Raw genomic sequence first — 24,265 nt, 5'->3', positions numbered from 1 at the left:
TTACTGATGGCAACATAGTCAAACAAAAACTCTGAGTTCATGACAGGTCATAATGTTTAAAAAAGTTATTAAGTACTATCTATATTTCTAACATTAACAGGATCAACAAAATAAAAATCTTAGGACTTACCAAGGTAGTTTAATGAAGAATTCATAATATATATACAAATACACATATAGTACTTTAATATTTTTCAAAGTATTTTTCATATTTCTTAGGGATATGGAGTAGTATAGATGAATGTCCGAGTTTGAGTCTAAGCTTTGTTTTCCTCTTTTATTCATACAAGTTAGATAAATTTGTAAGGTTAATTTCCCTGAAGCCCCTGATAGAACTTAACAAAAGGCAAGGTAGGCAACTGAAATCATAATTATTCTTGTATTTGGGAGGGGGGTTTAATTCTGAGTTCATATAATAGTGTCTTTCTCACAAATTTGTCCTAACCCAGGACCCAAAGGAACTCTTGTTTGAGTCCAGGGAAGAAAATGGAGTCTTTAAGAGGAAAAAATGGACAGGATTATTTTGTTCAGAATTCCTCCCCCTGGGCACATACTGGGTATTGAACCCAGGGTGCTTTACCACTCAGCTACATCCCCAGTCCTTTTTTTTTTTTTCATTAGAGGTCTTGCTAAGTTACTGAGAGTCTCACAAAGTTGGTGAGGTTGCAATTGAACTTGCAATCCTCCTGTCTCAGCCTCCTGAGATGCTGGGATTAGAGGCATGCACCAACCTTGCTAAGCATTCTTTTAAAACATCAAGGTCTAAGCAGCATTTGGGATGGTATACATTGGGTAAGTGTAATTTCCCAGCTGGAAGAGGGGAATTCTGCATATACCTATAGGAGTCAAAGTGCAGCTCTGTCTCATCAGGGACTGCAAAGCAATCACTAAGGTGGTGCACTTTAAGGACATTAGCAGCATGGGGGCTGGTGGCAGGAGCAGGACCTACAAGAAGGAGCAGCTTTACCTGGTAAGTATGGCAGTGTCTGAGAGTATAGTAGGATAGGAACAGAATGTGCCACTCACCTGGAATATCACAGGAATTTGTGAGCATGAAGGAAACCTCCCCTGTGTTTGAAGAGAATCTATAGTAGTTGGGATCCTGCAGTGTAGGTGACGAAAGAAAAGAACACAGTTCACACAATCTTTATCTCATTTTGTCCCACAGCAGCACTGTAAGGCAGGTCGTATTCATATTCATATGTGAAAATAAGACTCTTAGCTATAGTAAATACCTGATTTATAATCCTGCCTAAGAGATTCAGAAGAAACATGAATCAGTTTTCTTTAAGTTCTGACAAATATTTATTAAGGGTCACATTGTCTTTATAAGCTGATTAACAGGGTTTTGTTTTATTTTTTACAAAATTGCTTTGCATTTTTTCCATTACATTGTTTCTTTTGCAACAGTAGAATTTTTTCAGGGAAAATGGGAATTTCAGATAAAGCAAAAATTAAAAAGATAAAAATCACCTACTATACTGCTTAGATAGCCATTGTTAAGCCTTTTAAGTATATACTTTTAGTTTTTTCTTTGCATATTAATATATAAATATATGCGGTTTTTTTTTTACAAAAACGGGATACTATATATACCTTTTGAAAATTGCTTTTTTTTCCACTTCACAATATATAATGTACATCTTTCCATGCAAATGGGTGGGAGTCAGATTTTAGGAGGCAAAAGAGCCAATTTTATGCCAGTTACAAGCCAGACATGTAAAATAAACTGCATACAAATATAAAATGAAGACAGAAAAAAAAAGCCATAAGAGAACGCAAACAGAAAGTCCAGGTGGCAATACTGTTATGATTCAAAACTGCACTGAAGGCCAAACACATTAAATAGGATAAGGACGGCTCCGTTTTGCCTTCCAATGCATTATCATGAGTTTATTTCTTACTCTTTTCATCTCTTCCATTTCATCTGCTGCCTGTATCATCTCCTCATTACTTAAATTTCTGCCATGGATGTCCCCTCTAAACTGCGGGCGAGAACGGGCCAGCCTTTCTTTGAAACTTCCCTCTTCCAGCTTATGTTTGCCCACTCCACAAGGAGGCTGCTCCATGGGAGGGCGCTCCGCCAGCAGGTCCTTCCGGGAGAGGCGCTCCCGCGGAGGGCGCTCCTCACACAGCAGCATCTCAGGCAGGAGCTCAGGCAGGAGTTCCTCGGGAAAGAACTCCTCCTCAGAGGAGCAATCCTCAGAGGACTGCTCGTCCTCGGAACACTGGTTGTCAGGAAGCTGCTCCTCCGGAGACCGGTCCTCATCAACCTTTGGCGAGTTCTGTGGCTGTTCTTCGTTTTCTCTGCATGATTTTTCCATGTTGAGATTTTTCTTCTTCAAGCACAGTTATTCTTAAGAGACAAGAAAAGGCAGTCGAGTCACAATACTTGGCAGCTGGCCAATACCCCGGCCCTGGGTACTAATACCTGCTTTGCCCTGATTCGTGGCCCAAGTCCTTAAACCTGCGTTTACTTAGAGGCTCTTGGGGCTCTCGTCACCAAGTCGCTTTCTTGGTTGCCCCCTCCTTCCCGAAAGCCCACCATTTTCCCAGCAGGCCTTGCCACAGGCTTCTCCCACTGTGACAGGGGCGGGGCAGTGGGGGCCCTGCAGACTCCGTTCCTTTCGGCATCCTCCCTTGCACCCCTATCCTGGGTCGCTTCCCTTCCCCCACCTGGACCTCTCACATCCATGCACCCCTAAGTCGTCCCCTCCTTAAGGTGCCCCGCTGAGACTGCAGACAGACGCCAGACAGGGTAGGGGGCGGAGAGAGAGAAGGAGGGCGAATTGACTGACGCACACCCCCAGTTTCAGCCGCCGACCCCATGCCAACCCCCTTGGGGTTCGCTTCCCTACTCAGACCCTACATCAAGCTTTGTCCTCTATGTCCCCACTTCTCCACCCAGCAAAGCTGGTCATTTCTTTTCAGGCGGGAAGTGGAAGCGAAGGTTACTTAGAAATTGTTTCCAAGTGTTTTCACCTCCCTTCCGGGAGGAGGGCTTCACCCACCTCTTCCCCGAAACCCCAAGACCACCATTTTCTTTAACAAAATTGTGGGCGCGGGGTGGAGGGCGGGGCTGGAGCCTACCGAAAGGCCTGGACTCAGCCATCCGGATCTGTTCCCAGGGATTACAAGGCAGCACCAACACTCACATCGATTTCAGAGGATCGAGGGAACTTACTTCCTTCTGCTTTCCCTCTCGACCAAAGGGTAATAGGGAGATGGTGTCTGGACAGGCAAAAAGGACCAGGACGAGAGGGACTTGGGCAGACATAGGCTCCTGGTCACGTGAGGGCCGCGCGTCACTGCCGAGCTCAGATCCCCAGTTACCACTTTGACCGGCGACTGTTCGCAGCAACCTTCCAGAATCTCCTGACTCCAGACACACCAGGCATTGTCACTCACCTTTCTTTGTTTATATTTGTCTGTTCCCTGGTTACCAGAGACGATTAGCATCAGGTCTCAGTGGTTATTGTCTCTTCCTGCCTGCTGCTTGCCTCTCTCCCACCACCGTCCCTTCCTCACCCACTAAAGCCTCTGATTTCCCCTTCTCTTCAGATCCTGCAATGCAATTTGACTTTCACGAATCACCGCAACTCTCAAGTTTAATCCACATCTATAACGGTGTCATGTCCATTTAGGCTCCATCAGCATGTTTTCATTTCTTCTCACTTTCATGGAAGGCAAACTTTCATATTTCTTTGACATCACTATTTTTTGTGTGTGTTTTGAGGCCCCAGACCTATATCACAAAGAAAAGCTCCAATATAAATTGATAATCATTCACTTCTACACTTTTAGAAAGAGTTGTTTGTAAAGTATGCAAATCTAAAAAGATTCAGTACTTTGGTTTTCATAAATCAAAATATACATTTGTCCACCTAAGTACAAATAATCCAGAAAATGTATTTATTAATTATTTGAAGTGGGAGAGTTCTTGATGGATAGCATGGCATTTTTCTCTTCCCCCTCTCTCTATATACACACATATATACATACACACATGCAGATCTATCTATCTAGATACATGTATGTACACATAGGCACAATAAATAGTTTATATGAATATCTAAATTATTACTATTCATAACAGAAAAAAATAGATTTTACTGGGACTCTTAAATCCTTAGTCAGCCAGTTATTGGTGCTTCTGGTTGAGAAAGTTTATATTAATTCATTAAATCAACAAATACTTTGATTCCTGGAATTGCTGGACCCCAAAATTTAGATGCAACAGAGAAGACAGTCAATAATAAACCATGCTAGGGCTGGGGTTGTGGCTCAGTGGCAGAGCACTTGCCTAGCATGTGTGAGGCACTGGGTTCAATTCTCAACACTGCATATAAATAAATAAAATGAAAAGGTCCATTGATAGCTAAAAATATTTTAAAAAATAACAAATCATGCAATAATTCAATTTACCACATACTGAGAAGTAGGATTAAAACCACACTAACAAACTCAATTATCATTACAAGTACTATATATTTTTGGATCCGTTTTATGATCTCCAACCTCATGCCTACAACTCACCTGTTCAAAAAGCATAGATGGTACTTTCTCATGCAGATGCCCTTTCATCCAGAGAGTAGACTACCTCTCCTCTCCCTGTTTTATACTTTCAGGGTATGTGGTCATCAGATCTGTGAGGATTCTGGAACTGTTTTTTTTTTCTTTTTCTTTTAAACCAAGGTTGTTTAGTAAGTTTCTGAACAGAAATTCATATGTGAAATTTCCCATTTTGTGAAATTGTTGATTTTCTCCAGCACCTAATTTACTTTGTGTTGATATAGCAACTAGACAAATATTAGTTTATCTTTTGCTTTATTGTTTTAATTTTCAGCTTTTCTGTACTGTGTGTCTTTAAAGCCAAGTTTTACTATGACTTCATTATTCTTTCACCAAGGATTGGTTTCTTATTTGTTGGTTTTTTTCTTAGAGAAGTCCAACTTCATCCATTCCTTCATTTCTATTCTTATTCTCCTTTCATCTTATGATGGACAACTCACTACTTTATGACTTCTCAATGAAATTTTAGATAGTTCTAATCATTTGGAGTTCATAGGTTAACTAATTTATTTATGCATTTGTTGAGTTGCAATCTGCCTCCCAGTTTTCACACATTGATTGGTCCTGGCTCTGCCCTCTGAACTGGTAGAAAACAAGTATAAAATAATTAAACTGCCTTTTACCCTTGATAACTTGAAATGCCAAGGGTTTTGTTCTGGTCCTTTCCCTTTCCCATCAGAGAGACACACTGGACAACCTACTTAACCTTTCTATGACTCAGCTTCCTCATCTAAAAAAAAATTAGAAATGAACTGGGCTTTGTGGCACATGCCTGTAATTCCAGCGGCTTGGGAGGCTGAAGCAGGAGAATCATGAATTTAAAGCTAGGCTCTGCAATTTAGCAAGGTCCTAAGCAGCACAGTGAGACCCTGTCTCAAAATGAAATATATATAAAAAAGGGCTAGGGACAAAAATTGGGAATGATAATAGTTTACCTTTATATCTTTTCCATAATTGTTTTAATTTTCTGTTTTTCTGTGACATGTGTCTTTAAAACAAAGTTTCACTCTACTTCTTTTTTAAAAAAAGTTTCAGTGCCACAGATTGAACCCAGGGGTACTTAACCACTGAACCACATCCCCAGCCCATTTTTAATATTTTATTTAGAGACAGGGTCTCACTGTGTTGCTTAAGGCCTTGCTAAGATTCTGAGGATGGCTTTGAACTTGTGATGATCCTGTTTCAGACTCCAGAGCCACTGGGATTACATACATGTGCCACTGCATCCAGTTTGTCTTTATTCTTTTGCCAAGGATTGGTTTCTCAATAGTAGTACCTATCCCATTGGATTGGTAAGTAGAGTACATGAGTCAGTGAGTCAGTATATGTGCAGGATCTGGAATATTGCCTAGCACATAGAAAGTGCTGTATATGGATTAAGTATAATAATGGGAAGAGTACATAATACTGTGAAAAAGCACTAACAATACTATTAATTATTATTCTTTTATTATAAATATTGTAGCCAAAGAAAAACCTCAATAAACCCTCTAGCTTCACTTGTTTCTAGTTGATTTTTAAAATGATTAATTTTTGGAGGTCATGAAGATGAGCAATATATTATTAGCCTCCTACTAGCTTTGCTGTAGATAACACCTCTGACATGTGGGTGATGATGATAATAGTTGCCTAGGTTACTCTTCAGGGACTTAAAGGTCACTTTTGCTGAAAGCACTGACTCTACACTTGGACCTGCAGGTGTCCAGTGGGTGACTAAAATAGGATGAAAAAGATTGGCATCTTTGCCTTCATATTGCATCTGTCTCCTTTGCTACCCTAACCTTTGAGTCAGATTTCTGCCTAATTCTGCACATAGACATATTAGTCCAGAACTGGCAGTGCAAATTGGTGCATCAAAACCCCCCAAATCTTCTTTTTCCTTGTCAAATAGAGGATGACAAGACAAAGATAACTGAAATATTTTCAAGGCTCATGAGGCATTATGACCCTGGACTTACATACCAACCACCAGTTTTCATAATGTCCTATTTCAGATCACCTGAGTGATGCCACAAAAGACTCCAGTCATCAGTCCTCTCTCCACATAAGCCCTCCTTCCCTTCCTGCTGCCTAGTAGAAGGAGCTTGAAACCTAGACTGAGTTAAGGTTTGTGTTTTGTTTTGTTTTAATAGTACTGTGGGTTGAACCCAGGGGAGTTCTACTACTGAGCTACATCCCCAGCCTTTTTCTTTTTTTTTTTTCATTTTTTTCATTTTGAGACAGGGTCTCTTTAACTTGCTGAGGCTGGCCTTGAATTTGTGATCCTCCTGCCTCCCAAGTAGCTGGGAATACATGTGTGCTCCACCATATCCAGCAAGATTTACTTGGGTTTGGTAACAATAGTAATGAAGTTTTTATTTTTTCAGTACTGGAGATTAAACCCATGACTTCATGCATTCTAGGTATGCAATATACCACTGAGCTATATCCCCAGCCCTAGAGCTATTTTCCATATGCTACCTCATGTAATTCCTTTTTTTAAAGTGGATACAATACCTTTATTTTATTTATTTTTATGTGGTGCTGAGGATCAAACCCAGTGCTAGGCAAGTGTTCTACCACTGAGCTACAACTCCAGCCCCCTCAAGTAATTCTTAATATATATGCTCCTACCAAGACATTTTTCTCCAGTTACTTAGGCTATTTCAGATATGACAATTTTCAAGCTCACTCACCATTCTACATGTTCCTGAACCTGTAAATGTCTTGGAAAATACCACATATTCTGCCTAAACTGGGCATGGTGGCGCATCATAGGACTATCCTAGTGACTTGGAAGGCTGAGGCAGGAGGAATGCAAGTTCAAAGCCAGCCTCAGCAACTTAGTGAGGCTCTAAGCAAAATAGCAAGACCCTGTCTCGAAATAAAAAAATAAAAAGGGGTGGGGATGTGGCTCAGTGGTTAAGCCATCCTGGGTTCAATCCCTGGTACCAAAACAACAAAACATATTCTGCCTAATGTAGAATTCAGTGATTTTTATCACCCATATCATTCTTGAATAGGTACCATACATATACAGATGAATCCTAAATTTGTAGTAGATTTTGGGAATGCCATCACAAAGTTGAATCTAGTTTAAGTTGCAGTCAGTTGATAACTCCTCAATGTGTTTCATGTATCCAGCTACTAATGCTTTTTTGTAAACCATTTTAATCTTAATCCAAGTACAGAAGCTTCTGTTTTTTTGGGCTAAATGTTATCTTGTTAGATTCACTACCTCATTGTTTGAATCCAGACTCTCATTCAGTATATTAGCTACAAAGTAGTAATTTAAGGTATACCATTAGTACTAAACAGAATAATAAAGTCAGCAAGCTCAGGAAATATCTAGGGAAAATCTCAACAGAATTCTGACTCCAAATTTTTTTTAAAAAATCCTTTTTCATAATGTGTGTGGCAGCCCTGAATTTGTCCTTTCTGGCTTGTTCACCTCCTGTCATCTCAGTGAGACTTCTCAAGGTGGGATAACTTTTTTTCTGGTGCTCCTGATAGAAGACAAAATTGTCCATGAAAACCTTCAAACCATCTTAAATTATCCCTTGATGATAATTTGGTAAATATGGGGATGAGGTATATAAGAAAATTGTGAGGAAGTAGAAGGAAGAAAAGAGGAATGAAGATAGACTCTCCATATAGGCTCTAAGTCTCTGCCCAGCAGTAGCTGATTTGAGGTCCCCTTGAGAGAAAGGACTGTCAAAAAAGGAATAAGGTGAAGGTGGTTCTGCTGAAGTGACAATCATTTGTAATAAAGGAAAGATCCACCACTGTAGAGTTTGGGTGCAAGCAGAGGGCTGAAAAACAATCCTTCTGATGAATTTGATTTGATACTGACGACTTGGGGTACTAGGAGGGTATGTTGCTTGGTTCACTATCATTAGCAAAGGTTTAAGCCTAAGGAACCCATTTAAAATATAAGAGAGAATCACAGCCTTTGGGACAGGAGTCCCCTCTGTTTCTCCTTTGCTAACAAAGCAATAAAACTTCTATTTCTTTTTCTCAAAAACAAAACAAACAAACAAAAAAAAAATCAGTAAACTCTGGGAGGTTACAAATTGTTCCCATGGAAATGTAGTAGCAGAGATGGGATTTAAAACCCAAGGCAGGTTGCCTGGCCTGGTGGCACAAGCCTGTAATCCCAGCAAATCCACAAGCTGAGGTAGGTGAATCACAATTTCAAGACCAGTCTGGACAATTTAGCAAGACCCTGTCTCAAAATAAAATTTAAAAGGGGCTCGGGATTTAGTTCAGTGAGTGAATACCCATGGATTCAATCCCCAGTACCAATAGAAAATAAATGAATAAATAAATAAAACCTAGGCAGGAATAGGGGAGTACTGAGTAATAAAATCTTCCAAATTATGCTGTGTGTATGTACAAATATACTACAATGAACTCCACATTAATGCAGCAATTAGAATAATAATAATAGAAGAGAAATCAATAGAGTAGAGCAAGCAGATCAGGAGAGAAAGAAAAGGGAAAGTACTGGGGAATGAGAATGATTAAATTGTGTTATGTACATGTATGAATATGGCATAATGGATCCCACTTTTGTTAAGTATAGTGCACCAATGATTTTTTTAAAAACGACCTGGGCAGGAGCCAATGCAATGGTGCATTCCTGTAATTCCAGGAAGACTGAAAAGTTTGACTCCAGCCTGGACAACTTATTGAGACCCTGTCTCAAAACAAAATTTTAAAAAGGACTGGGGGCGTAGCTCATTGATAGAGTACTTGCCTAGCACACGAGAGGCCCTGGGTTCAATCCTCAGTATGGAAGAATAAAAATAAAAATAAAACCTAAGCAGGGCCTGGGAGTATAGCCCAAGTGATAGAGCACTTGCCTAGCATGCATGAAGCCCTGGGTTCCATCCCCAGAACTACTACAGTGTGACATGAGAGGTTGTGCTTTTAACCACTCTGTAAAACAGAGCATTGGTTCCAGTCACATTTATGTACAGCCAGGATGGGCAGCACAGATATTTTCAGGAAGCAGGAGCTGGAAGTATCTGAAGGCAGACAGAGCAGCCATGCAGAAAGGAGGAAGGCAGTCAGCCTGGCCAGCTGCTGCCATGACAACAGTCTCCAGGGCTGTGCCCTCCTCTGGGGAATCTGAGGAAGCCCAGGGCAGGTTTCTGGTTCATGAGTTTCTGGCCCAGGGATTCCCATTCCTGGTGGGGCTGCACTTCTGTGGCAGGAACAGAGACTCCCTCCCTCTGAGTCCCTATCATTTCACTTGGCAGGGCCTGTGAGAAGCTCTGCCCTCCCCAGCTCAAGGTGCCCCCTGCTGCTGCCTCCTCTGCATTCTTTCCTAATGGCACTAATGGCAGTCCTTGCTCTCAGACTTGCAGCTGTTGACTGCAGCAGGCCCTGTCCAGCCTGTGGCTCTCCTGCTTTCCTCCCCCAGCTCTGCCCCAGGGGAAATCTCCAGGTAGGAAAATGCAATGACAAGAGCCTTCTCTTTTCTGCTTCTGGCCTCATCCTAACAGGGGCCTAGAGACACCAGTGCACTCACAAGCACCCCCTGAGCCCACACATGTATGTGCTCAGAGAAGCAAGGAAGGGGCCCTGAGAAAAGGTGGGCTAGCAGCTGAGTCTGCTAGAAACACACAGGGACAGAGAAGACAGGTCCAGACCTGGGCTGAAGGCAGACAGTAGCAGCTGGGTGCTGGGTGGGACTCCTGCTGTCATTCATCCACTGTGGCTCTGGACACTTGGGAATCTTCTAACCTTCTTCTTGCCTCATTTTATGACTTTTTCATCCCTAAAAGATAGGTAGGACTGTACTAAAATCATGAGTGAGGTCCCTTCCAGCTCTAGGGTTCTATGGACTCCACCCTGTCCACAATGCTGAGGAGAGGCTTCTCTTAGAAACATTATTTGGCCTGTGTGGGGACCTCCTCCAGACTGTAGCTGCTGCTTCTGCCTGTCCTGGAATCCAGATAAGTTCAGAGCATAGAACTTACCCTATGCTGGCCTGCCTGGCTGGGCTCCAATTAACAGTTTACTCATCACCTCACGGACTCTCACAAACACCCAGAACTACCCCAGCCTGAGACCTGAGAAGAAAACACTGGGACAGAGGCAGGACTGGCTACCTAATTTGTGGGGGCCAATTTAAAATGACAAGGAAAGTCCCCTTGTTCGAAAAATATGGGGGAAATTCATTAAAGGTACTTTTTTCCTCTGGTCTGTTTTTTGATATGCATTTATATTTCCTTTTAAAAGAGCCTTCTTTTTTTAAGAATTATTGTAAATTTGTAAATTTTATAATTTATGAATTTTAATTTATAGCCCATTTGGCCTATTATTAGCATCTTACAATATTTTGGTGCATTTTTCTATAATTCATGGACCAATATCGATATATTAACAATAACTAAACTGCATACTTTATTTAAATTTTCTCTGCTTTACAAATGTACTTTTTCCTTCCCGAATCCAATCTAGAATACCATAATTCTTTTATTTGCTGTCTCCACAGGCTTCTTTTGGCTGTGACAGTTTCTCAGATTTTGTTTGGGGTGACCTTGAATATTTGGAGTACTACTCAGATATTTTGTAGACTGTCCTTGTATTGGAATTTTTCTGGTATTTATTTTATCATGGTTAGACTGGAGTTATGGATTTTGAGAAGTAGATTAATGAGGTAAAACGCTGTTTCATCACAATATATCAAGGCTATCTGCCCTCATTGTAATTGATGACTATTGATTTCTTTTTTTTGGTACCAGTGATTGAACTCAGGGGCACTCAACCACTGAGCCACATCCCCAGTCCTATTTTGTATTTTATTTAAAGGGGGTCTCACTGAGTTGCTTAGGGCCTTGCCATTGCTGAGGCTGGCTTTGAACTCGCGATCCTTCTGTCTCAGCTTCCCAAAACATTGGGATTACAGGTGTGCACCACTGTGCCCAGCATGACTATTTTTTTTTTTAAAGAGAGAGTGGGACAGAGAGAGAGAGAGAGAGAGAGAGAGAGAGAGAGAGAGAGAGAGAGAATCTTTCAATATTTATTTTCTAGTTTTCGGCGGACACAACATCTTTGTTTGTATGTGGTACTGAGGATCGAACCTGGGCCGCACGCACACCAGGAGAGTGCGCTACCACTTGAGCCACATCCCCAGCCCCCAGCATGACTATTGATCTCAACCTTAACATTATGTTTTTACCTATCATATAATGACATTGTAAATAAAGTCAAAAAATTTTAACTTATCAGCATGAATTATACAGCCCAATATACTATTGTATAAAAGACAGTTTTAAATGCATTTATAGGGGCTGAGGGTGTAGCCCAGTAGTAGAGCACTTGCCTAGCATGTGTGAGACTATAGGTTCATTTAATCTCCAGAAACACATACACACACTGTTATGGTTTGAATGTGAGGTGTCTCCAAAAAGCTCCTGTGTGAGACAATGCAAGAAAGATCAGAGGAGAAATGATTGGGTTGTAAGAGTCTTAACCCAATCAGTGAGTAAATTCCCTCTCCTGATAGGAGTTAACTTAGTGATAACTAAATTGTAGGGTGTGGCTGCAGGAGATGAAAATTGAGGGCATGGCTTTAGGGTATATATTTTGTATCTGGAGAGTGGAGTTTTTCTATCTCTCTGCTTCCTGATTATCATGTGCATTGCTTCTCTCCACCACAGTCTTCTGCCATGATGTTCAGTCTCACTTTGAGCCCCAAGGAATGGAGCAGGCCTTCTATGGACTAAGACCTCTGAAACCGTGAGCCCTCAAATAAACTCTTCCCCCCTACAATTGTGCTGGTCAGGCCTTTTAGTCATAGTGGCCAAAAAAAAAAAAAAACTGACTAAAACTCACACATACACACTCATACACAAAGATAAGAGCCTTTGACTTGCATTGAGAATCACCAGAATAACACATGTCATATTTTGTAGATTGCATATATATTTCTTTTCTTTTTTTCTTCTTCTTCTTTTTTTTTTTTTTTTGGTGGTACTGGTGATCAAACCCAGGATTTAGCATATGCTAGGCAAGTACTCTACTACTTAACTACACACCTAGTTCATTTTTAGATTTTATTTGGAGACAGGGTCTTACTGAGGTGCTCAGGCTGGCCTTGAACTTGCAAACCTCCTACCTCAGCCTGCAAGAGTAGCTGGAATTATAGTTGAGTATCACCACTGTAAATACTGGTGTATTTACTTCTTATCAGAACAGTGGAATCACTGCCCAAACCAACTAGCAGTTTTTATTTCACTTCTTGATGTGTGCACATGAACACATTCTGCAAACACTCTCCACTTTCCTCTTGCTCATGAGTAAAGAAGAAATGAAAGGAAAAGACTTATGGATTTCTCCATATTTCCTTTATTTGTCATCATTTTCAATATAGGTGTTTAGTGAATAGAAAGGAAAAACATGTGAAGAAAAGACATCATTGGGTATCGTGGTTGTTCCTGTTTCTTAGAATGTAATTTTGTTTGATTTAAGTTCTAAATGGGTACAAAAGGATGGTGTATCTTGGCTTTCAGCACCCAAACCCTGATCCTTTGTCATAGATGTAGCCTGCTTACCTTTTATTTGATTTGATTCTTGCTGAACTCTCATGCATCACAGGATCACTGGAATTCTGTGCTCATGGGGCATCAGAAATACCATAAGCAAATTGGGCAGCAGGAATGGCAGACACACAATATGTGCATGCCCTTATAAATTTTATAACCAGATTGTAGATTTACACATGTTCACACACACATACACACACACAAGCCTGCTAGGATCTTAATTGGAATTACTCTAATATATACAGATCAGTCTGGGGAAAATTGCCAATTTGGCAATATTGAGTATTCTGATACATGAATATGGTATACTTCTTCATTTATTTTGGCCTTCCATAATTACTTTCAATTATGTATTATATATTTCAGCATACACATTTTCACTTATTTCATAAAATTTAATCCTCATTATTTCATGCTTTGGGTGCCTTTGCTTAAGCATTTCAAGTTTTTCATCTTCAAATTTATTTATAGTATGTAAAAGAGTTGGTTTTTGTATATTGCCCCTTTAGCCTGAACTAATGTTAAATTCACTTAGTAGTTCTAATAAGTTTTTAATAGATCTATAGGGAATTATATGTACATGCTCATGATTCTCTTGCAAATAGTGTTACATCTTCCATTCCCATCTACATGACTTTTTATCCTTGTCTTATTACACTCACTAGAATTTCCAGTATGTTTTTCTTTTATCTTTTTTTTTGTATGTGGGGTGGAGTGATATGGATTGAATATAGGGGCTCATGCATGCTAGGGAAGTGGTCTAACTCTGAACTACATCCCCACCCCTTTTTAAAATTTTATTCTGGTACAGGGTCTCACTAAGTTGCCAAGGCTGGCCTCGAACTTACAATCCTCCTGTCTCAACCTCCTGAGTAGCTGGAATTATAGGTGTGTGCCACCACACTGAGCTTCATTTTTGAATAGCAGTAGTGAGAGTAGACATTCTTGCATGGCTCTCAGTCATAAAAAGAAAATATTCTGTCTTTCACTATTAAGTATGATATCAGCTTCAGTTTTTCATAGATGCCCTTTTTCAGGTTAAGGAAATTCCTTTCTATTCATAATTTCCTGAGAGTTTTTTTTCAATGCTGTGTATAAAACCTTTTATAACCCAGCCTCCTGAAAGATTTGATCATAAATGAGTATTGACTTTTATCAAGTTTTTTAAGGTATCTGTTGTGATACTTACATTTTTCTCCTTTATTATGTTAATGTTGAATTATATTGACTTTCAAACACTCAACCAATTTTGCATTCCTGGAGTAATTCTTTACTAGGTCATAATAAATTTATATACTTTTAATATATTGCTGAATTACATTTCCCAAAATTTTGTTAAGGATTTTTGCCTCTGAGAGACTGGGGATATAGCTCATTGGTAGAGCACATACATGAGGCTCTGAGTTCAATCCCCAGTACAACATACATGATGAATAAAAATAATAATTTTTGAATCTGTATTCATGAAGTCTGTAGTTTTCTGTTAATGTTTTTATATTAATATCAGAATAATTCAGCCTTACTGTATAGAGAAGATCTCTTCCTCTACTTTCTCAAAGAATTTGTTTAAAACTTGTATTATTTTAACCTTAAGTACTAGATATAATTCACTAGTGAAGATATTTATTTAAGCCTGAAGTTTTCGTAGAAGTTTTTTTTTTTTTTTAATAACTCGTTTTCTTTTATAGATATAGTGAGTGGTTGCTGGAGCTGGCATGGATCAGCCAATGAGATCTGATTGTTACCATCTCTTATTAAATCCACATTCAGTGATAACACATTTACAATTTGGAATTGGCTGTGGTTTATGTGATGGGAATTAGATAGTTTATGAATGAGGGTTTTAATTTTCTAAATACCACTTTTTAATTATTTTTTATGGACACAATATCTTTATTTTATTTATTTATTTTTATGTGGTGTTGAGAATTGAATCCAGTGCCTCACACGTGCTAGGCAGGCACTCTACCACTGAGCTACAGCCCCAGCCCTAAACACCACTGTTATGTTCATGTTTTCCATTTATATTTTGAGTGAGATTGGTAATTTGTGTCTTTCAGGGAATTTGACCATTTTATCTATGTAATCAAGTTTGTTGGCTTGAAGTTGTTCCTCATATTACCACTCTATCCTTTATTTTTAATTAAAAATTTTTGTGTGTGTGTGGTGCTGGGGATTCAACCCAGGGCCTTATGCATGCTAGGCAAGAGTTCTGCCACTGGGTTGAATTCATAGCCCTCCCATACTACCCTTTAAATGTTAAATGTTGGGGGATCTATAAAAATAATAGCCCTCTTTCTTTCTTCCTTCCTTCTTCCCTCCCTCCTTCCCTTCCTTCCTTTCTTTCTTTCTTTCTTTCTTTTTTTTTTTTTTTGGTGGAAGGATGGTTCTGGGGATCAAACCCAGGATCATATGCATGTGGAAATATATTGGTTAATGAATAAAATGTGGTGCATCCAGATAATAAAATATTATTTGGCCATAAAAAGTAGATACTTATATATGCTACAACATGGTGGACCTTGCTAAATTTAAGTGAAATAAGCTAATCATAAAAGACCATATGTCACATGATTCCATTTACATGAAATGTAGAGAATAACCAATTCCATGGAGGCAGGAAGTAGATTGGTGGCTGGCTAGGGTTTCCATTTCTTATCATCACCAACACATTTAGCTTGTTCATTGAAAAATATAAGAATCACAACAGACACATTAAAAAACTTGATAAAATTCAATATTCATTTATGATCAAATCTACCACTGAGCTTAGCCCTTAGCTCCATTCTTATTTTTTTAAACAGCTTCTTTTTTTTTCTTTTTTTTTTGCACTGGAGATTGAACTCAGGGGCACTTAACCACTGAGCTATATCTCCAGACCTTTTTTTTTATTTTATTTTTTGTTTTGAGACAGCGTCTTGCTAAACATCTGAGGCTGGATTTTAACTTGAGATCCTCCTACTGCAGCCCCCTGAGTCACTAGAATTACAGATATGCACCATTACACACAGCTTAAAAACAGCTTTATTACAATATTGTTCATATAATATTCAGTTCATTCATTGGAATGCAATTCAGTGGCTTTAATATCTTCACAGATACATGTAATGATATCAAAGTCAATTTTAGAACTTTTTCATCACCCCCAATATATCATACCCTTTATTTATGATTCCCTTTCCCTAATCCTCCTCAATCCTAGCCAGCCACCAATCTACTTCCTGCCTCCATGTAATTGGCTATTCTCTACATTTCATATAAATTGAATCATGTGACATATGGTCTTTTATGATTAGCTTATTTTACTTAGCATAAGTTTAGCAAGGTCCACCCATGTTGTAGCATATATAAGTATCTAGTTTTTATGGCCAAATAATATTCTATTATCTGGATGTACCACATTTTATCCATTAATCAATTACTGGACATTTTTTTGGGTTGTTTTCACATTTGGGCTTTTATGAATGATGTTGCTATAAACAGTCATATACAAATATTTATGTAGATTTTTTTCTCTTGGATATTCAACTAAGGGTAGAATTGCTGGGTCATTTGGTAACTCTGTTGAATATTTTGAGGAACTACCATTTTACATTCCCACCAGTGATGTATAAGGGTTTCCATTTCTTATCATTACCAACACATTATTATTTAGCTTGTTCATTGGAAATATAGAGAAATACAATTGATTTTATATTGTTATGTACCCTACCACCTTCCTGACCACATTTATTAATTTTAATATTTTTTCATGAATTCCTTAGAATTTTCTATATAAAATTATGTCACCTGAATAGACATTGCTATGGTATGAAAGTTTGTGTCACCTCAAAACTTGTAGTTTGAACTTAATCTCCAATCTCATAGAATTAAAAGGTGGGACATTTGGGAACTGACTAGGTCATGAGGACAGAGCACTATAAAAACTTGGCCTCTTGGGCTAGGGTTGTAGCTCAGTGGTAGTGCACTTGCCTAACATGCGTGAGGCACTGGGTTCAATTCTTAGCACCACATAAAAATAAAAATAAATAAAATAATATTTCATCAACAATTAAAAAAAAAAAAAGAATTAGGCCTCTTGTAAAGTCTGAGGAAGCTGTTTGCCCTTTCTGCCATGAGGACAAAAGATGCTGTTTATAAACCAGAGATTGAAACACCAAATCTGCCAGCATATTTATCTTGAATTTCCCATCCTCTAGAACTTGGCATGGTGGCACATACCTGAAATCCCAAGTGCTTGGGAGACTGAAGCTGAAGGATCACAAGTAAAAGGCTAGCCTGGGCAATTTAGTAAGATCCTGTCTCAAAATAAAATTATAAAAAGGGCTATAGGGAATGTATCTTAGTGATAAGAGGGCATGAGGCCCTGAGTTCAATCCCTGGTATGACCGAAAACAAACAAACAAACACAAACACACACACACACACACACACACACACACAGGAAAAGCAACAATAAAAAAAAAGAAAAGAAAATCTGTCAGAGCCAGGCGTGGTTGTGCATACCTGTAATCCCAGTGACTCAGAAGATGAAGGCAGGGGGATCGCATGTTCAAAGCCAGCCTCAGCAATTTAGCAAGGCCCTAAGCAACTTAGTAAGATCCTGTCTCAAAGTAAAAAATAAAAAGTGTTGGGGATGTGGCTCAGGGGTAAATCATCCCTGGGTTTCATCCCCAGGACCAAAACAAAACAAAACAAATAAAAAATAAATTTCTGTAGCTAATAAGCTGCCCAGTTTACGATATTTTGGTGTAGCAGCCTGAAATATGACAGAGTTAGTTTTACTTTTTTTCTTTCTGACCTGGGTGCCTTTTTTCTTGCCTAACTTTCCGTGGCAGAACCTCTAGTGCAATATTAAATAGAAGTGGAGGGATTATTTTCTATGTTCATATATGAATACGTGACAAGTGAAACTCCACAGCATGTGCACTCACAAGATTGGTTACTAATTAGAATAAGTTATACTCCATATATGTACAATATGTCAAAATACACTCTACTGTCATGTATATCTAAAAAGAATTTTAAAAAAAACTGATGCAAGTTAAAAAAAATAAAAAAGAAAAACTAGAGAGATTAGACATACTTGTCTTGTTCCTGATCTTGAGAGGAAAGTACACAGAAGAATATGTTCTTAGGTTTTTTTTTTTTTTTTTTTTTTTTTTTTTTTGGTGTTGTTGTTTTACTGTGAGATGTCATTTTCATTCAGGAATTAGGGGAGATTCAAGTCATATAGAGTCCTACTCCAAAATCTTCACACCTGCCTTTCTAGGATGTACATTGTCCTGTATAGTCTCTTCTTGGTTTCTTCAGTTAAGTCAAAACTGTATGTTCCTCCTTTTCCCTATGTATTTTTGCTTCCTACTGTATTTCATATATTAATTTCCTTGCTGTGAAATGCTACTTTGGTTTTTAAATTTGGAATCACCAAGTTGTAAAGATATATATTTCTACCTGACAGGTATAGTACTGGTGAACTTTCAAGTTGAGAAGAGTAAATTGATAATTTATATGTATTTTTAAAATTAATCCTTTATAAGTGTTTTTTTAAGGAGTTAGTCCTTGACCACTAGTTTGATACCATCTGCATTTTAGGTGACCTGCTTCACCAGCATGTTTGTCACTCTCTATGACTAACTGTTTAAGTACTTATAACGGAAGAAATTGCTTTTCTACATAACTTCATGTTGGTGGGGTTATTTAGTATATAATGTCCATCAAACCCCTGTCTCTGGCTTTTTGAAGAGTTGCTCGGATGACAGTTATTTTCTATCATCTTTGACTGTCAAGAGTAGAATTAAATATAATAGACTCAGATCTATAGAAAACAGCTTTACTCCTTCACATGGAAAGTGCAAGACATAAAACATTGAACCAGAGATGCACATATAAGTCTGTGATAAAATGACATCTTTTTGAAGTCTATCCCTAGAGAACTCTACAGGCTTTCAAGCGTCCGAGTTGGTGTGGGGAAAAGAATTTAAGGCATAATTTAAAATATAAAAGGTGCTGAGCCTCTTCTAAAAAAGAAGTTGAATCTCTAATTATGTTTTTCATTGAGGCCTGCACTTAGAGGTTAGAAACATTAGGTTTTGAAAGCTTTTATTACCACATGCCATAACCAGATAACATGCCCAGTTATTTCTAGCCATTCAGTTTCTGTTTTGATTGAGTAGATCACTCTAACCCCAAAATACTTAAGATCTTTGGGAAAATCTGAATAATTTTAAACCATTATGTTCAAACCTGTACTGGTTCCTTTTCACCAAAACTAATTGTTTTAGAGTATAGTGAAATTTATCTTGACACTCTTTTTTTTTTATGGTAATAGGGGTTGAACCAGGGACACTTTACCACTCAGCTACTGCCCAGTACTTTTTGTTTATTTATTTATTTTTTGAGACATGGTCTCTTTAAGTTGCCCAGGCTGGACTTGAACATGTAATCCTCCTTCCTCAGCCTCCTGAGTTGCTGGGATTACAGGCCTATGCCTGGCCTCGACACATTTTTAAGCATGTACTACATTAATTTGCATAGCCTTTAAGAAAAAAAAAAGAACTTTATGAGGATTCATTTAAAATCTAACAGTTGGTGCAGTGATTCTAATCCCAGCTATTCAGGAGGCCAAGGCAGGAGGATCATTAATTCAAGGCCAGCCTCAGCAACTTAGTGAACACCTGTCTTAAAATAACAAGGGCTGGGGATGTAGCTCTGTGGTAGAGCTCCCAGGGTTCAATTCTTGGTATTGGAAACAATAACAACAATATTTATGGGGCAAAAGAATTCATACTTTAAAGGTGTGTAAGGAAAATCAACTGCTATTTTGACCCCAGTTATGTCCCCCAAAATGCTTTTGATTTGAATCATAAGGCAAAATACATTCTTCATAATAATGCAAGATGAGTCCATACATTCATCATTTTCTAAATGTGCAAATGAAGGTTGCTGCTGGAAGATAGGAGGCATTTTTCCATTCTTCAGTACATTGACATTAGTACCAGCAGCCTAAGAAATAGAATCCAGCTGAGAGTTGACTGTTCTGCTTCCAGCCAATCCTACAGTCTTTTAAAACAGGTCAGTCAGTATTTGCAATTTTCACAGGGTGAATTGCTTGCCAAGTTCTGGCATTCACTTGTCTTTTTGAGAAAAAGTATGCCTAAAGGGTACTTAATGATCTTTTGCCAAGAAGTGATTTTTTGTTGTTTCTGGATTACAGATTTGACAATATATTTTTTCCTCCTTCATACCTTCCTTACTCTCTTTATTTCCCTTTTCTTTTCCCTTCCCTTTCCCTTCCTTTCTTTCTTTCCCCCACCCTCTCTCTCTTTCTCTCTTTCTTTTCTTCATCCTGGGGATCTAACCCAGGTACTCACGCACACTAGGCAAGCCCTCAATCACTGATCTACTAACCCAGCCTTTTAATTTTTATTTGTGAGAGAGGGTCTTGCCAAGTTGCCAGACTGTCAGACATACATTCTAAACAACCCTTATAAGTTGAGAGCTCTTCAGCAAAACTGATCCTTAGCTGCCCCATCTCTTTGTTTTGTTTCTGGGATTGAAGCCCACTTCTTAACTGCCTCTGTCATTCTTCCATTTACTCTAGCTGTTCCCTGTCCTGCCTGTGCCCCCACCCCCTCATCAGGAGTTAAACCCAGGGGCACTTAACCACTGAGCTGCATCCCTAGCTCTATTTATTTACTTATTTTAATTTTGAGACAAGATCTCAACTAAATTGTTTAGGGCAAATTTCAAGCTTGTGAGCCTCCCACCTCAGCCTCCCAAGTTGCTAGGATTACAGGTAAGTGCCACTGCACCCAGTTCTTCATCTCATTTTTGTCTCACAAGTGTGATCTAGTCCTGAAGGTTCCTGTTTTGCAGGTGGAGCTGCCTGGCCTCCGCTTGCAGGAATCTCAGAGCATTCATCTCCTGGATCTTGGCCTGGTTTTTCATGGAACTTTTTTTTCTTTCTTTTCCAGAAGCCACAGCAGCTGAGGCCCATATACTTCTTCCAGGGCCTGGAAGATTTTCAAACCACAGTCTCTTCTGGAGAAATTACCTGTCCCTCTGACTTGCAGCTGCTTCTAGTTGTTGTAGCTTCTCCATCTGCTTCTGATAAGCATCCTGGAGCTGGGCTGGGTCCCCCAAGTACTGGACTGCACATGCAGTCAGTGCTTCCCAGAAGTCCACAAACTGCTGATGGCACTACTGCTGGTAGTATTAGGCCACACATTCCTTGGTAACTTTTAATAGCCCCTGCTTGACCTGCAGGATCTTCTCTTAGCTGACAAAACTGTCCAGTTCTCTCTGGACAGGGCACCATTTGTAGGGGCCAAAATGTCCCGATGTACTTGCTGCACCTCCTACAGAGCTGGTTCATGGAACAGCATGGATGGGCTGATCTCTCTCCTCTTCCAGCTGTATTATACTCACACATACTGCTAGAAATGGCCCTCTGCCAGTTCCAGGTCCTCCATGCTCAGGTTCTCCTCTGTGCTTGGGCTCAGTACTGCTCTGTGGCTCTCCTTAGGATAAGATTTCTACTCCCTTGCAACAGTCTCCCCCTCACAAACAATCTGCCCTGGGCTCAGGCTTTTTGCTGGCTCCACAGACTGCTCCACAAATGGTACCTCATCTGGTTTCATGGTCTTCTTCCCATACCGCATCTCCCCTGTACTACAGGCCCTTTCATGTACAGTACCTCCTTTGGCTGCCTGGTCTCTTCAATGTACAGTGCTTCCTCTGGCTTCTCAGTCTCTTCCACATAATGTCTCTTCAAATTCACCAGTGGAACAAGGCAGAGAATGTCTTCTAGGTTCATGGTCCCCTCCAAAGATTGAGTAGTTTCAGGTTCAAGGTCTTGGCCTCATTAAGAGATTCAAAGTTCTCCTGGAGAATTGTCCTCTGATCTTGTTTCCTAGGCCTGGGCAGCACTGTCCTCACTGTGCTAGGGCTCTGGATGGCCATGGTTGCACAATCCCATGCTCAGCAGGTATGTTATCAATAGCTGGCTTGTCCACTGCTATTCCAGTGCTTACCCTGCCACCCTACTAACTGCATTGAATACCAGGTCCCTCTGTACTATATGTGATTCATGATACCTTTACTTATTTATTTACTCTGGTTTCAGTTTACCATTGGTAGTCATTTCTTTTATCAAATATTGTTCTTAATATTGTCCCAAATTTCTCCAAGTTTCTGTACATTTTTCTTTAGCTTTTTGTTCTTGGATGTTCAGATTGCATGATCTCTATCAGTCTAGCTTTCAAGTCACTAATTCTTTTGGCAGTTCAGAACTACTATTGAATTTCTCATTTTAGTCATCGTACTGTTCAATTCCATAATTTCTGTTTTTATGATTTTCTGCTTTTATTAATATTCTGTATTTGAACATCTTCCTCCTCTACTTCTTCATCGAGGTTTCCTTTTGTTCTGTGAACATATTATGAAGCTGAAGTTCCCTGAAGAAACCATATGTTTATTAAAGTACCTACAGAATGTTTGACCCTGGCTGGATATAACATCATGTTTCTGGAGAGATGGAACATTGTAGATTGAGAGTCAAAGTTATCTTGGGCTATCCTAAGCCATTTAGAAAAATAGCCATTTACTTTTAACCTTTGTATCTGACCTAATATTCCCATGACTATAAGTAATCCTCTCAGATTAAGTTTAGCAGACCTCAAACTTCCATCAACCCCAAAGCTAAGAATGCTATAATATCTGAAACCTTTAGCAAAGATTTCCCTGCTTTGCTGTAGCCCTGATGTAGGACAGCAGAAAAATTGGTAGAAAGAAGACAGAGAAGAAAAGAGAGACTATAGCTTTTAATCTAAAAACTCCATGAACTCTCTTCACTCCTCAGGCCTGTTTAATTCTTAAAAGTTCTAATAAGTTTTAGAGCACTGTAAGTCCAGAATAATTGGTGCCTACATGCCTTGTTAGCTTACAGAATGTATTTTAGACTGATTAAAAGGAACAGAGAGAGAGAGAGAGACACAGAGAGAGAGAGATAAAAAAATCTCATGATATGTTACAGTCTAAGTGGTATTAACTAAATAATGTCAACCTAAAGATTCTGAGAAAAACCATGTCACTGTGACCCACTCTGCTCCATGATCAAAAGAATGGAACTCATTATGCTGATGTCACCACACATACCTCTCATGCTCACCATTTACAAAGTATCCTTTAAAGGAACTCTGAGACCCCCAAAGCATGTCTCACTCTCTAGCACCCTCACCCTCTCCCTTTGAGTACATGTCCTGCTCTATTGATTGCTTTCCTGAATAAATCTTTATGTGTGCTTCTTTTGACTCATTCTGAAATTCCTTTCTGCAGCATCAGTCAAGAACCTGCCAGCACTGAGTTAAGGTTCCTTTTTCCCTTTGGGAAATTCTTCAGACCCCATCCAGTGACACCCCCACCAAGTATTTGACTAATGCATTGACTTATGACTTTCTTTGTTCTTTCGCTATAAAAATTCATGTAACCTCTTTTCATTTAGGAACACATCATTCAGGGAACTTGAATCTACATTCCCAGGCAATGGCCACTCATATTTAGCTCAGAACAAACTGCTTGTTTCAATTAAAACAGAATTGCTATTTTATGTCTTGACATGTATAATATGTACTTTAAAGTTTTTGTTAAATCTATCATCTGGTCACTTTGTCAGGCAATATCTATTGTTTGCTTTTCCTGGTATATGGGTCATACTTCCCTATTTCTTTGCAAATATCACTGATTTTTTTTTGGTTGGAAACTGAACATTTTAAATAATATGGAAGTTCTGGGTACTGGTTCTGCCTTACCCATCTGGGTCTTGTTATTGTTACTTCCATGTTTATTTGTTTAGTGAATAACTGGATTATTTTAGTAAAATCTATGTCCACACATAGTGTGAAGTTCTTTGCTACTCTTCGGGATGCACAGCTTTGGCTATGCCCACAGTCACCCTAGGATTAGGGTAGTTTTGGCAGGGCTTTCTTTGATAGTCTTTTCCCTGACCACACCCAACTGTTAAACTCCACTAATTGCCTGCTAATTGTTCTGTTGTTTTCAACTATGCCTTGAGGCATACATTGTTCTACCTAATGAGATTTTTTTTCTGATCCCAGGAGGAGTCTTCCCAGCTTTCCCCTTCTGGATTGTCACTG

The 24,265-nt window shown here is 39.1% G+C and overlaps 1 protein-coding gene and 1 pseudogene across 3 annotated transcripts; both read right to left on the bottom strand.

Annotated features, from left to right (window-relative positions):
* Positions 1-1,297: 1,297 nt before the first annotated feature.
* Positions 1,298-3,278, bottom strand: Tceal1 (transcription elongation factor A like 1). 3 transcript variants are annotated; one of them, XM_077107243.1, is made up of 2 exons: positions 3,091-3,278; positions 1,298-2,356 (listed from the first exon to the last, which is right to left on the bottom strand). In XM_077107243.1, the coding sequence occupies exon 2, from the start codon at positions 2,322-2,324 to the stop codon at positions 1,842-1,844; it is 483 nt and encodes a 160-aa protein (XP_076963358.1). In that variant the 5' UTR covers positions 2,325-2,356; positions 3,091-3,278; the 3' UTR covers positions 1,298-1,841. The 3 variants fall into 3 exon arrangements, with proteins under 3 accessions (XP_076963358.1, XP_076963360.1, XP_076963359.1); XM_077107245.1 differs by having other exon boundaries at positions 3,156-3,278; XM_077107244.1 differs by having other exon boundaries at positions 3,185-3,278.
* Positions 3,279-9,523: 6,245 nt separating this feature from the next.
* On the bottom strand, positions 9,524-23,274 carry LOC143638617 (syncoilin-like; annotated as a pseudogene).
* Positions 23,275-24,265: the final 991 nt, after the last annotated feature.

The sequence above is a fragment of the Callospermophilus lateralis genome, chromosome X, assembly GCF_048772815.1.
Source record: "Callospermophilus lateralis isolate mCalLat2 chromosome X, mCalLat2.hap1, whole genome shotgun sequence".
Classification (NCBI taxonomy): domain Eukaryota; kingdom Metazoa; phylum Chordata; class Mammalia; order Rodentia; family Sciuridae; genus Callospermophilus; species Callospermophilus lateralis.
Note: the sequence above shows the minus strand (reverse complement) of the source record. Positions and strands in the feature narration are given on the sequence as shown.